Source organism: Callorhinus ursinus, unplaced genomic scaffold (genome assembly GCF_003265705.2).
Source record: "Callorhinus ursinus isolate GAN/ISIS: 27379988/994484 unplaced genomic scaffold, GSC_fseal_2.0 scaffold116, whole genome shotgun sequence".
In the NCBI taxonomy this organism is placed as follows: domain Eukaryota; kingdom Metazoa; phylum Chordata; class Mammalia; order Carnivora; family Otariidae; genus Callorhinus; species Callorhinus ursinus.
In genome coordinates, this window is record NW_027397178.1 from 716,882 (window position 1) to 731,864 (window position 14,983).

The 14,983-nt window shown below is 37.6% G+C and overlaps 1 protein-coding gene across 2 annotated transcripts; it reads left to right on the top strand.

Annotated features, from left to right (window-relative positions):
* Positions 1-5,935: 5,935 nt before the first annotated feature.
* LOC112833370 (olfactory receptor 4M1) lies at positions 5,936-14,688 on the top strand. 2 transcript variants are annotated; one of them, XM_025884492.2, is made up of 2 exons: positions 5,936-6,066; positions 13,723-14,688. In XM_025884492.2, exon 2 carries the CDS (start codon positions 13,747-13,749, stop codon positions 14,686-14,688), a length of 942 nt encoding a protein of 313 aa, XP_025740277.1. In that variant the 5' UTR covers positions 5,936-6,066; positions 13,723-13,746. The 2 variants fall into 2 exon arrangements, with proteins under 2 accessions (XP_025740277.1, XP_073745842.1); XM_073889741.1 differs by lacking the exon at positions 5,936-6,066 and adding an exon at positions 7,582-7,633.
* Positions 14,689-14,983: the final 295 nt, after the last annotated feature.

The following is a 14,983-nucleotide window of genomic DNA, read 5'->3' on the forward strand; positions in this document are numbered from 1 at the left end:
AGGAGAATAGATCAATGAGAGAACAAAATGCTAAGAGGGTAACAACAACACCAGAAAGATATACACTAAACAAATCAGAAGAGCCCTGAAACCAGGGGAAAAGAAAGGGAAAGAAAGAAAAAAGAAAAAGAAAAAGATAAGAACAAACAAACCAGAATATGATTAAATATGATCAGGCTGGTGCATAGATCAGTGCTACACCCTAGATTTTGGGTATATTTTGGTCTGTTAGAAGAAAGTGGCTCCAAAAATTTTAAAGAAAGAAAAACTTATATATGTACAAAAATAAGGGTAAATACGATGAAGGGATGGAATATGAACATAAAGGTGAAAATTATAAAAGATTTTATAAAAGAAATTGATAAGTTGGTGGAAAAAAGAAGAGGATTTAAGAAAAAAAGGGGGAGAGAATGTGATCAGGTAGGAGACTAGAATAAAGCCATACACTAGAGTTTTAGGGTATATTTTGGTCCATTAGAAGAAACTGTATCCCAGAATTTTAAAGAGAGAACTATATATATATATATACATACACACCAAAAATAAGGGTAACTACTATGAAGGGATAGAATATGACTCTAAAAATGAAAAATAAAAAAAGCTTTTTTAAAAAGGGATTGATAAGATGGTTGAAAAAGGGAAAAAGAAAAATTCCAAAAAAAAATGAAAGTTAAAAAAAATTAACTTTGAACGACTAAAGAATCATGGGGAAAAAACCATGAATTCTATATGCAGTATTCCCCTAGCACCGGAGTTCTGCCGTTCTCATTGATTGGTACTCTTAGTCTTGGCTGGCTGTTCTTGCTGATCTGGGGGAGGGGCCTGTTGCGGTGGTTCTCAGATGTCTTTGCTGGAGGCAGATTTGCCCCACCGTTGCCAGGCCTGGGCTAAGTAATCTCCTCGGGTTTGCTTTCCGTAGCTTTTGTTCCCTGCAAGTTTTTCATAGAGCTTTGGAGGATGAGAGTGAAAATGGTGGCCTCCCAATCTCTGTCTGGAGGAGCCAAGAACACAGGCCCCACTCCTCAGTGAGCTCCCAGAGAAAAGCAGTCAATCACTCTCATCTCCCTGGTCTCCAGCTGCACTCTGTGCTCACCCGACCTGTGACCGATCGTTTCTATGTCTGGCACCCGACCCCGTGTGGAGTCTCCAAACCCAGTAGATCCCTGTGGTGCACTTCTGTGCTGCTGCTCCCAGGGGAGGAAGGGGATTCTCCCTGGATCTGCCGCTTGTTGGGTCCCTGCTGGAGGAGCAGTGGCCTGACTGTGTCACCGATCACAGTTTATGGCAACCCTGAGCTGAGAGCCCACTCCTCGGCTCTGTTTCTGCAGCTGGCTTCCATGCTCTGATACCTGGGAGCTCTGCCACACTCAGGCACCCTTGGTCTTTCTGTGACCCCGAGGGTCCTGAGACCACACTGTCCATTGAGGGTTCCACCCCCACTTAGCCACTGGAGCGATATCCCTCAGCAGAGACGACTTCTAGAAGTTCTGATTTTGTGTTCCGCTGCTCTATCACTTGCCAGTAGCATCTGACGGAGGCCCCCTCCCCCCACTGTCTATCTTCCCAAAGATTCACTTCTCCACACGTCCTACCTTCCAGAAAGTGGTCGCTCTTCTGTTCAGAGAGGTGCTGTTATTCTTTTCTCCTATCTCCTGTTGAGTTCATAGGTGTTCAGAATGGTTTGATCCTTAACTAGCTGAATTCCTGGGACCAGACTAAATTTAGGTCTCCTACTCCTCTGACATCTTTCTCCTCCCCCCCCCCCCAAGCACTTTTAAGATGAGAGTTGTCTAGCAGGCATAGGGGGTGATAAAAATGGATGAAAGCAGAAAGGATAGAACCCCAAAGAAGGGAGGCTTCAGAAAACAAAGAGAGGTGGGGTTTCATACGATCTATGATGTTGGAGCATCTTAGTTATAAGGGCATAAGTAATAGCATGGAATAAGTTAATGGGCTTAAGGATACATTTATAGAACCTTGTCTGTATCATTTAGGACCGTAACAGAAAACTGATGACACACTCCAAATAGAATAATTTACAAAGAGAAAATCACTGTGGGACTGTCTATAAAATTGCAGATATGGAGGAGTCATATGGGTCAGTACCATAACCAGGAATTAGAAACAGTAGAGCTGTTAACACCATTATGCCTGAAGGGACTGGCAGAGTGAGTAGATAAACCCAAAAGGAGGGAGTTTTTTTTTCCATATTTTTAAAAATTAAGACTTAATTTTCTTTCTTTAATTATGTTAATCACCATACATTACATCATTAGTTTTTGATGTAGTGTTCCATGATTCCTTGTTGGCATATAACACCCAGTGCTCCATTCAATACATGCCCTCTTTAATACCGATCACCAGGCTAACCCATTCCCTCACCACCCTCCCTCTAGAATACTCGGTTTGTTTCTCAGAGTCCATAGTCTCTCATGGTTCATCTCCCCCTCCGATTTCCCCCTCTTCATTTTTCTCTTCAGTCTTAGGTTCACAGCAAAATTAAACGAAAGTTACAAAGTTTTTGCATACCCCCCATGCCCCCACACATGCATAGATTCCCTCATTTTCAGTGTCCCCCAACAGAATGGTATATTTGTTACAAAACATCGTAATCACCCAATGTCCATAGTTTACATTATGGCTTACTCTTGGTGTTGAATATTTTGTAGGTTTGGACAAATTTATAATGACATGAATCCATCATTGTATTATTATACAGAGTAGTTTCACTGTCCTAAAAATTCTCTGTGCTCTGCCTTTTCATCCTTCCCTATCCCCACCCCTGCCCCCCCAAGCCCTGGCAACCACTGACCTTTTTACTGCCTGCATAGTTTTGCCTTTTTTAGAATGTCATATAGTTGGAATCATATAGTATATAGCCTTTTCAGAGTGACTTCTTTTTCACTTAGTGATATGCATTTAAGTTTCCTCCAAGGGCATCTCGGCTCTTTCCACAGTTTGGCTATTGCGGACATGGCTGCTTTGAACTTTGGTGTGCATATGGTCCTTCTTTTCACTACGTCTGTGTCTTTGGGGTAAATACCCAGGAGTGCAGTTTCTGGGTCCTAGGGTAGCTCTATTTTTAATTTTTTGAGGAACCTCCACACTGTTTTCCAAAGTGGCTGTACCAACTTGCATTCCCACCAACAGTGTAAGAGGGTTCCCCTTTCTCCACAACCTCTCCAACATTTGTTGTTTCTTGCCTTGTCAATTTTTGCCATTCTAACTGGTGTAAGGTGGTATCTTGATGTGGTTTTGATTTGAATTTCCCTGATGGATAATGATGATGAACATTTTTTCATGTGTCTGTTAGCCATTTGTATGTCTTCTTTGGAGAAGTGTCTGTCCATGTCTTCTGCCCATTTTGACTTGATTATTTGTTTTTTTGGGGTGTTGAGTTTGAGAAGTTCTTTATAGATCTTGGATATCAGCAACTTTTGGGACTTCGTCAAGATAAAAAACTTCTGCACAGCAAAGGAAACAGTCCACAAAACAAAGAGGCAACCCATTCATTCTTTAGTAGGATGCTCTTTAGCCTCCATGTATGTGAGTTCTTTCCAGATTTCCCCTTGTGATTGAGTTCCAATTTCAAAGCACTGTAGTCTGAAAATATGCAGGGAATGATCCCAATCTTTTGGTACCAGTTTCCATTTTCTTTGGGTAGATGTGTAGTAGCAGAATTACTGGATCATATTTCTATTTTTAATTTAGAAACCTCCATACTGTTTTCCACAGTGGCTGTACCAATTTACATTCCCACCAACAGGGCACAAGGTTTCCTTTTTCTCTATTTCTTCACCAATACTTGTTATTTCTTCTCTTTTTGATTCAAACCATTTTGACAGGTGTAAGGTGATATATCATTGTGGTTTTGATTTGCATTTCTGCTCGATGATTAGTGATGCTGAGCATTTCTTTATGTGTCTGTTGGCCAGCTGTCTTCTTTGGAAAAATGTCTATTCAGATCCTCTGCCCATTTTTATTGATTTTTTTACTTTTCATTTTTTTAAAAGATTTTATTTATTTATTTGACACACAGAGTGAGGAATCACAAGTAGGCAGAGCGGCAGGCAGAGGGAGAGGGAGAAGCAGGCCCCCTGCTGAGGAGGGAGACCAATGCAGGGCTTGATCCCAGGACCCTGTGATCATGATCTGAGCCCAAAGCAGACGCTTAACTGATCGAGCCACCCAGGCACCCCCTCTGCCCATTTTTAAATTGGATTTTTTTTTATGTTGAGTTGTGTAAACTCTTTATATATTTTGGCTATTAACCCCTTATCAGATATATTATTATTGCAAATATCTTCTCCCATTCAGTAGATTACCTTTTTGTTTTATTGTTTTTTTCCTTTGCTGTGTAGAAACTTTTTATTTTGATGTATTTCCAATAGTTTATTTTTGGTTTTGTTTCTCTTGCCTGAGGAGACCTATCTAGAAAAATGTTGCTATGGCTGATGTCAGAGAAATTACTTCCTATGTTCTGTTCTAGAAGTTTTATGGTTTCAGGTGTCACGTTTAGGTTTTTAATCCATATTGAGTTTGTTTTTATGTATGGTATAAGAAAGTGGTCCAGTTTCATTCTTTTCCATGTGGCTGTCTAGTCTTCTCAATACCATTTGTTGAACAGACATTTTTCCACTGTATATTCTTGCCTCCTTTGTCATAGGTTAGTTGACCATGTAAGAGTGAGTTTATTTTGGACCTGTATCCTGTTTCATTGATTTGTGTATCTGTTTTTCTGGCAGTACCATAATGTTTTGATTACTACCACTTTGTAGTATATCTTTAAATCTGGGATTGTGTGATATCTCTAGCTTTGTTCTTCTTTCTCAAGATTGCTTTGTCTATTCAGGGTCTTTTTTATTCCACACACATTTTAGGATTATTTGTTCTAGTTCTGTGAAGAATGCTGTTGGTATTTTGATAGGGATTGCATTGCATCTGTAGAATTCTTTGGGTAGTATGGCCTTTTTAACATTAATTCTTCCAAACCATGGGCATAGAAAATCTCTCCATTTGTTTTTGTTGTCTTCAATTTCTTTCATCAGTGTTTTATAGTTTTCAGAGTATAGTTCTTTCACCCTTTTGGTTAAGTTTATTTCTAGTTGTTTTATTCTTTTTGGTGCAATTGCAAATTTTCTTAATTTCTCTTTCTGCTATTTGTTATTAGTGTATATAAATGCAAGCAATTTCTGTGTATTAATTTTGTATCTGCAACTTTAGTAAAGGTAATTCTGTCATCATCACTTCACAGAGTGTATAATATAAAGATAATTTTAGGAAGAAAAATTTCTGAAAGATATGAAATGGAGATAAGGCTGGTAGAATAAAATTGAGATAGAACCTAGTTATTTATCAGAGAACATTTCTGGGTGAGAGGTATTGACAAGTATTTGTGGATTCATAGATGGGACAGTCAGTTATAGGTTGATTTAGGAAAATAAGGACAGTTTCTCTCTTATTCACCATTATATTCCTGGTGCCTAGTACAGTGTCTGACACATAGTAGCTAATCATTAAGCACATGTAGAAGACACTGAATAAAACAAATATTAAGGAGTTATTACTTAAGGTCTTTATTGCAAACATCAGTAAACTGTTCAACCAATTCATGTGGTATTAGATTTGGATAGGTCTCTATTTTCCTAAGGATCCAACATCTCTAAGTGATATAGTCCTTTGGAACAGTAGAATTAGAAATGCACATCATAGTCCAGAGGGCGTATCACACATCATGACATTTTCTACTACTAATCTAGGGAAATGAGCCATTTTCCTTACTTGTTCTGGGAAATTCAGATGCATTTCTATGTTCCTTGGATGAAGCACACATCAACTTTTAAATTATTCCCTCAGTGTTTTGATTCCTAGCTGGCTGGCCCTGGCCTCCAGAGAATTGATTTTCTTAGTCACAATCCATGATACTAGTTAGCTCATTGTTACATCACAGAAGGAACTGATATATGCCAAAATATAGAAGACAAAGCTTTCTGTTGTAGATGGGGGAAGAGGCACCTCTACCCCCTCTATAGTTCCTGACTACACCAAAACTGTCACCAGCAACTGGTAGGTGGAAGATTGGCATTATATTATTTACATAAACTACTCTATTTTTTGAGACATTGGGGTAGATATAATAATGGGATTAACTCTGTAAAGTACTCAAAGAATAGTGGTAAGAAGCAGAAGGTTTTAGAAGGAAAGGTGTTAGGGAAACATCGTGATCATATAGAGTAGACCTTAACCTTGGTGGACAAACAATTTCTTCTTTTGCTTTTTGCTCACAGGTAAGGCATTTTGAACCAAGGCTGAACAGGGCATTGAGAAGATAACTTGATCATCTCATATTTACAGGATGAGCCATTCTTAAACAGTCTCAATCAGAGAAGGTTGTTCTGATTTATGGGTCTTCAGGGAGTGCCAGATCATTAAAATAATCTTCCAAAATTTTGAATCCTGTCACTCCTAAAATGAAGTCAGGAAAAACCTGACTTATGATGGTTTTTCAAGATGGCCACTGTGAAGAGGGCCTGACATGTTTCATTTTGAAGGAACTGGAGGAGGTAGTACCAACAACTCTGGAGGTGATAAAGAGAAAAAAAACTTAAAAGCAAGGAGACTCTTATTTGAAATTAATATGGGTAGAGTAGATATCTTAAAAAGAGGATTCCAGGAAACAAAATCAGGAATCATGAAGCGGACTCAGAAAACACCAAATGGATTAATAAAACAATTGAACTTAGAAGTATGTGACAATTTTTCCTGTAGCATCATCAACTAGTTTATTCACTTACAAATCCATCCATCCATCCATCCAACAAACACATATTAAGGACCATAGTGTGCCAGAAGTTATCTTAGGCACTAGATTGATATATAAATGAGACATACTTCATATCATTAAGGGGCTCAGCATTTCAGTTATATTTTGGGTAAAATATAAACTGAAAAATGACAATGAAATGAGTAAAGGTTTTTTGTTTTGTTTTTTGAGATATGAACAGAGTATTACTATGGGAGCCCAGATTTCTCTAGTATTTGTTAGAAATTATTCATACAGAATTTCAGGCATTTTGGAAAAAAGGCCTTCTGAGACTAGCCAGATGATTTAACAATAGTGATTTTTTAAAAAAGATTTATTTATTTTTATACAGAGACAGAGTGTGCCAAAGTGGGGGGAGGGATAGAATGAGAGAGAGAGAGAAGCAGACTCCCCACTGAGTGAGGAGTCCAATGCTGGACTTGATCTCATGACCCATGACATTGTGACCCATGAAATCATGACCTAAGCTGAAACCAAGTTGGACTCTTAATGAACTGAGCCACCCAGGCCCCTCAACAATAGTGATTTATCAACAGTCACATAGGATTGTAGTCTGGGGAAAACAGGAGGAGATGGTAGTGTTTAGAAGTCAGATGTTCTTTTCTTCTCTAAGCTGTTTCTCAGATTTAGTCTTCTGGATCCAAGGAGAGTAGCTGGGGACAGAGTGGGGATAAAGAAGTCTAAACAGACATTAAAGGACAATATTTTGGACATCATATAAGAATAATAGTTTCTTTAATGAACTTGCTTCTTTGCAAAGGAAATATAACCATCATTATCCTCATAATGACAACAGTAATAATATTTTAAGTAAGTATGAATTATATACCAGGTATTTTTTCTGAGCTTTACATGCATTAGCTCATTAATCCCTACAATAATACCTATGAGGTAGGTACTATTACTATCTCCATTGCACTAATGGACACATTAAGGGAGAGAAGTGAGTGAGTTGCTCAAGGTCACATAGCTAGTGCTAGTAACTGATCAGCTGTGATTAGAACCAAAGCACTCACACTCCATATCTGTCTTTTAAGAGAAATGCACAAGCAGCAAATGATCTTCTCATATTGAAATCAGCCCTTCTCTGATGCTAATGTTTTCTTCTTGCCTAGTTTGCTGTGGGCCACAAAGTATATAGGAAATCAAGATAATTCTACATTTTGGTATTCTCTGCTGCTGGTTTTTTGTTTTTTAGATTTTATTTATTTATTTGACAGAGAGACAGATAGTGAAAGCAGGAACACAAGCAGAGGGAGTGGGAGAGGGAGAAGCAGGCTTTCTGGCGAGCATGGAGCCCAATGTGGGACTCGATCCCAGGACCCTGGGATCATGACCTGAGCTGAAGGCAGATGCTTAATGACTGAGCCACCCAGGTGCTCCTCTGCTGCTGGTTTATTTGTGAGACTCAAGATCCATAGTCTCCACATATCCCACTATATGGTGAAGATGTTTTTGTATACTATCTCCTCACAGAGTAGTCTCAGAGGTCACAGAATGTCTCCTTACAGAATAAGATAGGTAAGCTCAATGTCTTAGGAATAGGAAAAATGAATTTAAATTATTTCTTTTACATGTTGTGTGTATCCACAGTGATGATTTAATCACTGTCCCTCCATGTTGTCCCCCACATTGTTCTTTATATACCTTTTTAGGGCTTCACTCTCAATCCACTTTTATCTTCATAGAATTCTAGAATTATACAGCTAAATTATTCATTAAAATTCTAGTTGAAATCCCTTATGTTGCTAGGAAGAAACTGTTGCAGAGGGAAGTTGAATGACTTTTCTAAGGTCACGCAGATTTTGGTGACTAAGCTGTCATGGGAATCCAAGTTTCTTAATTCTTCAGTGCTCTTTCTAGTTGCCTTTCAAACTGGAGTATATGTCACATAAGTACCCCACACTTTCTAAAATTCAATTCTTTATAAAGATTTTGGAGAAATTAAAGGAATATATGATATCATATATGCATGTCTATATACAACATATATAAGACTCATAAAGATAAAATGTTTCAAATAATGACTTTGTTTTTGTGATTCTTTATCCTATGTTCTAAAAATATCTTTTTTTGAATGGTTTGCTGTAACATGGATCTTCCTGAGGTAGAGTACTCTTTAAAAATAAACTCCATTAAAGAGGGCACATTCTGCATGGAGCACTGGGTGTTATGAACAAACAATGAATCATGGAACACTACACCAAAACAAATGATGTAATATATGATTAACATAACAATAAAAAAATAAAAAATTAAAAAAAAGAGGGCACATACTGAATGGAGCCTTGGGTGTTATAAGCAAACAATGAATCATGGAGCACTATATCAAAAACTAATGACGTAATGTATGGTGATTAACATAACATAATAAAAACAAAACAAAGCAAAAACCTCCACATATTTGTGTTTTCTAAAAATCTAGTACCTTCCTATCATGCTTGCCTCTAGGCTCCCTTCCTCACTTGACTTTAGTCTCAGGGTTTCCTTTGCTCTGTCCCCTAGCTCAGGGAAGGTTAAGTTCTACCACATAGCCTTCACCATAGTCCTATGATCGGCAGGTTTGAAAGGCTGAAGTACTATTCTCTGGGGAAGAATTTTCGATAAATCTTCATTTGAATCTATTTATCAACATTTTCTTTCTTTATTTTATAAAGCTATTTTGATTTTCATTTAAATGAATACTCACCAGTGGCAATGTGACCCATAAAGATGGACTGTTTTCATCCCCAGAAGAAATGCAGGACTAACAACTGCCTCTTTCTTTTACAGCTTTCTTCCCCTTCATCAGTACATTTCCTTTTCTTCCATTTTCCCAGCTTCTCAGTTTCAGCTTGCTCCTTCTACCTTATGTTATTAAAGCAGGGTCTGAAAGCAGTTCTTTGTGTTGCAAGCTTTTGATTTCCAGGAAGGGCTAAGATGAGTGACTTTTACTCTGGGAGACACTGGCTTCTTCATTCACATCTTTCTCTAAGGAAAGAGAATCAACAATGGTCATGATGATAGCTAACATTTTAAAAATGCCTCTTGTATGAGAGTAATCCAGTATCTCTTGAGTCATTTAATCTTTTACTCTTTCAGGATCTCTGTGCTAGACTCCTTAATTTCTCAAATTGGCAAGGTAACTATTCTCTGTGTGATTACTAAGAGCTTGGCTAGATGCATGGATGAACACTGCATTGCTGGTAAGGAAGAAGTTCTGCACAGATTCTTACTTTTCCCCAAAGCATTTGTTCCCTTGAGGAGAGTTCACGGTTCACTCACCTGTAGGGAAAGCCTCTGTACTTCTAGGTATCTCCATAGTCATCCTCTAGATACTACATCCCTGCAGATTAAACATAGAATGGGAATTCAGTAGATGTTGTTAAAAGAAGAACAGGCCTTTTTAGATTTCACATATAAGTGAGATCATGCAGTATTTCTTTGTTTGGCTTATATCACTTAGCATAACATCCTCCAGGTTCATCCATGTTGTTGCAAATGGATGATAGCTAATATTTTAGAATCTCTTTTTTTTAAAGACAGAATTATATATATAATAATTATTATATTATTATTATATCACATTTCCTTTTTCGGTGTGAGAGTAGAATGGTTGTTACCAGGGACAAGGAGGTGGGGGAAATTGGAAGATGTTGGTCAAAAACAAAGTTGCAGTTATGTAGAATGAATGGATAAGTTTGGAGATCTAATGTACAGAATAATTACTATCATTAATAATACTGTATTGAAGTCTGAAAATTTGCTAAGAGAGTAGGTTTCAGGCGTTCTTGTAACTGAAAAAACCGTGAAAACTGAAAACTGAAAAAAAAAAACCCTGAAAAAACTGTGTGAAGAGATTGTTAATTAACTTGATGATAGTACTCATTTCACGCGCATATGTGTATGAAATTGTGTTGTACACCTTAAATATATACAATTTTTATTTAAAGACAATAAAAAGAGGAGCAGGCTTGGGAGGTGTAGTGTAGGCAGGATAAAGTAAAACCTGCTTAACCAACTAATACAGCTGCTCTAAGAGTTAAGTGCTGGCTTAGGATAGCTAACTCTAGATGACAGCCTAGGAAGGAAATGCCCTAACCCAGCCTCCATGGATGGCTTATCTCCTCCCAGAATTCCCACAAACGTAATTCCTTGCTCTGGATTATATTGGCACAACCCCAAGTTTTTCTTAGAGTTGTGGACAGAGCATTCCTAAATATTTATGGCAGATTCATTCAAATTTTATTAAAAACCTGAATGTGCGGGATGAACCTCATTTTAGACATGGAAGATATAAAGTTACGTTTTTAATAGTATGACAATAATGACTACAATATAACACTAAATCCTCTAATTGCATCTCCTAAATATTTTCTAAAGAAAACACTTTATTTCTCTCAATAGCTGTTGCTTTATCTGTAGTTTATTTTTATTTTATTTTATTTTTTTAAAGATTTTATTTATTTACTTGAGAGAGAATGAGAGAGAGAGCATGAGAGGGGGGAGGGTCAGAGGGAGAAGCAGACTCCCCGCTGAGCAGGGAGCCCAATGTAGGACTCGATCCCGGGACTCCAAGATCATGACCTAAGCCGGAGGCAGTTGCTTAACCAACTGAGCCACCCAGGCACCCTGCTTTATCTGTAGTTTAAGCCATATCTAATCCTATTACAATTTATTTACAAAGTGGCCAGGGTGATATTTCTAAATCACAAATTTTGTTAAGCTTTTTATATAGCTTAACAAGCTATATAATATAGCAATCTATTCCAAAATATATTGGAAACTGTTAAAATCTAATTTTCTTTTTATAGACCATATTACTTGGTCCTTGGCCGTCTCTACTCTGTTCTTGTGCTTCGGTAAGTTGCAGGTCTTCTGTAGTTCCTACAAACTTTTCCCTATCACAAGGCCTTTGTATTTGCTCTTCTCTATTCCTAAAATGCTTTTCTTCTATTTTCAAAGTTAGGTGAAATGTCACCAGTTCAAAGATGCTTTTCTTAAAAAGCCCTCACCATCACTACCACATGCCACTACATTTATTCTCTGTCATAATTCCCTTTTTAATTCCCTCTTGTCTCTTATTAATAGTGGTAATTATTTATTTTGCTTATTTGTAGTTCATTGACTTATTGTTTGTTTACTAATTTTTTGTCCGTCTATATTTCTAAAATGGAAGTTCAGTGAGGCAGAAACTGAGTCTTCCTTGTTCATTGTTGTGTTCTCAGCAGTTAGCACATAGTAGATGTTCCCTAAATATGTGTTGAAGAAACGAATAATTTATAGAAGTGACACAGAAGGTATATATTTTGGGATAGAGCTTTCAACATCATATGTAAAGTTTTATGAAGGCTATCAGGCACCTTCTACAGGTAAATATAATAAAACCATTGCTTTCTGGATTCCTAGGAAATAATGTCAGTCCGGGTAATCATGCTCTTAAGAAAGTTGAGGATTGAAAACTGGCAGCATTATCTTTCTTTTGACTAAAATCTTTCTAAACTGAATTTTAAATTTCCTTATCTTACTAAACATGATTAATTAAATCACTGAGGCCCACCCTGGGCTATTCATGGATGTGGGAATATTTACTCTTTTGCTAAATAATGCCATAATGCTGAGCTTTCTGAATGTTTTTTTCTGCTTTTTGTGTCAGATTGCAGCTAAGTACTGGTCTTTCTCCGTGTGTCTACTTGTAGTGAACCATCCCTTCTTTATGAATGCTTTTTTAACAGATCAGGAAGGCAAGGCATATGTTTATGTTTGTTAAAATTATGCACAAACTGAGTCAGTAGATTGCAGGGAAGAAACACTGGGTTTCTTCAGTCAATAGTATACATAAGCTTTAGTGCCTGGAAGCTGTTAAATCCGGTTTTATAGTATCTTTTTTTTTTTTGGTTTTATAGAATCTTAATTTTGTTTTTCTATGCTTACTTCCTGAGGAGAGGAAATATTATAAAATAGCACACCAGTAGAACAGAAAAAACTCTTCAGTATTGGCTGTCAGTTATAAGAAATACTTTCTTCAATGGGCAGTTTTTATATTAAGCATATTTGGTAAAGTGAACGATTATCTTATTTTTATTTGATGGGTTTTGTTCTATCTAATAGTGGTAGGTTCAATACTAGGACTTGAGCAAAATTTTAGCAATAATCTTATTCCCATTGTCACCTTGAAGTGGCAGAATGGGTCAGCTTGGGTGGCAAGCATACCCATTCCTCAGATCACTATATCTTTTTCCTACCTTCCTGGAACAGTGGATAAACTGCATGTTCCGTGGAATAATGGCATCTGGTCATAGCCAGAAGAATTTTCATATATGTCCCTGCATTGTTGCATATTGTGGCTATTTATATTGCTAACGATTAAGCTGTATAGGCTTTGGTTAAGGAAAAAATGACCATTCACCACACATGAAGCCCTGAGATCTTTTTGAAAGATTAAAATGAAAGCAATGCCAGATCAGTGTGCCTGCTATTAGACAACAAGCATAAGTATCCAGGTTGGCTAGATTTCTCAACAACAACAACAAAAAATCTAGAAATAACTAGCTTTTCTTATTACCAGTTTATAATTTGGCTTCTCTCATAAATAGCTACACATATTGCTTACTAAGGTAGATATATGAGAAAAGGATTAGTGCACTGCTGAGTTTCATAAAAATAGAAATTAATTACATTAATAGATTGGGATTTTTGGTTTCAGCTACGTGACATGCTTCATATGGTTTCAGTATTTCTAATTTTCAGGTCATCACTTATTCTTTCAATATCTTGGGTTATCAGACATCAGATGGGACAATCAAATGTATCTTAATAAGTCCCTTAATGACACAGACCAATCTGATGATTTCAATAGCAGTAAAATGAATCTAGCTAAATGTTATTTGGAATAATTGTAATTTATTTATTTTTTATAGCCATATTATTTTAAAAGCGAAGAAATGGAACCTGCAAATTACACCAGGGTGACAGAATTTGTTCTCACTGGCCTATCCCAGACTCGAGAGGTACAACTAGTCCTATTTGTTATATTTCTATCCTTCTATCTGTTCATACTTCCAGGAAATATTCTTATTATTTGTGCCATCAGACTTGACCCTCATTTGACCTCACCCATGTACTTCCTGTTGGCTAATCTGGCCTTCCTTGACATTTGGTACTCCTCCATCACAGCCCCTAAAATGTTCGTAGACTTCTTTGTGGAAAGGAAGAGAATTTCCTTTGGTGGGTGCATTGCACAGCTCTTCTTCTTGCACTTCATTGGGGCCTCCGAGATGTTCCTGCTCACAGTAATGGCCTTTGACCGCTATGCTGCTATCTGCCGCCCTCTCCACTATGCTACTATCATGAATCGACGTCTCTGCTGTATCCTGGTGGCTCTCTCCTGGTTGGGGGGCTTTATTCATTCTATAATACAAGTGGCTTTCATTGTTCGACTTCCCTTCTGTGAGCCCAGTGAGTTAGACAGTTACTTCTGTGACATCACGCAGGTAGTCCGGATTGCCTGTGGCAATACCTTCCCAGAGGAGTTAGTGATGATTTTTAGTAGTGGTCTGATCTCTGTGGTATGTTTCATTGCTCTCCTAATGTCCTATGCCTTCCTCCTGGCCATGCTGAAGAAACACTCAGGTTCAGGGGAGAGTACCAGCCGGGCCATGTCCACCTGCTATTCCCACATCACCATTGTGGTGTTTATGTTTGGGCCATCCATCTACATTTATGCTCACCCATTTGACTCTTTTTCCCTAGATAAGGTGGTGTCTGTGTTCCATACTGTGATATTCCCTTTACTTAATCCCGTTATCTACACCTTGCGAAATAAGGAAGTAAAGACGGCCATGAGGAAGTTGGTCAACAGATATATGTTATGCAGAGAGAAGTGAAAGATAAGTGGCATATTCTATAATCTTGCTGAGGATCATTATCCTAAAGTAGGAAGCATTTGCAACAGTAATAATGCTTTCACTACCTTTTTTCATCTGAGTTCTTAAATTCTCACCAGGTTTTTGTAGCCAGTCTCTACTTACATCTTCCAGTGTGAAAGCGGACTTGGAGGAAAGGGATTCTAAGTTGGCTGGAATTGACAGACACCTAGCTGTGTGATTTTAAAAGATTCTTATCTCCTTTGTCATTTTTTGTGTGTTTTCTGTATTTTCTAATTCTGTTTCTCATGTTAAA

Coding starts and splice junctions, on each gene's coding strand:
- LOC112833370 (XM_025884492.2), top strand. CDS start 13,747: ATGGAACCTGCAAATTACACCAGGGTGACAGAATTTGTTCTCACTGGC.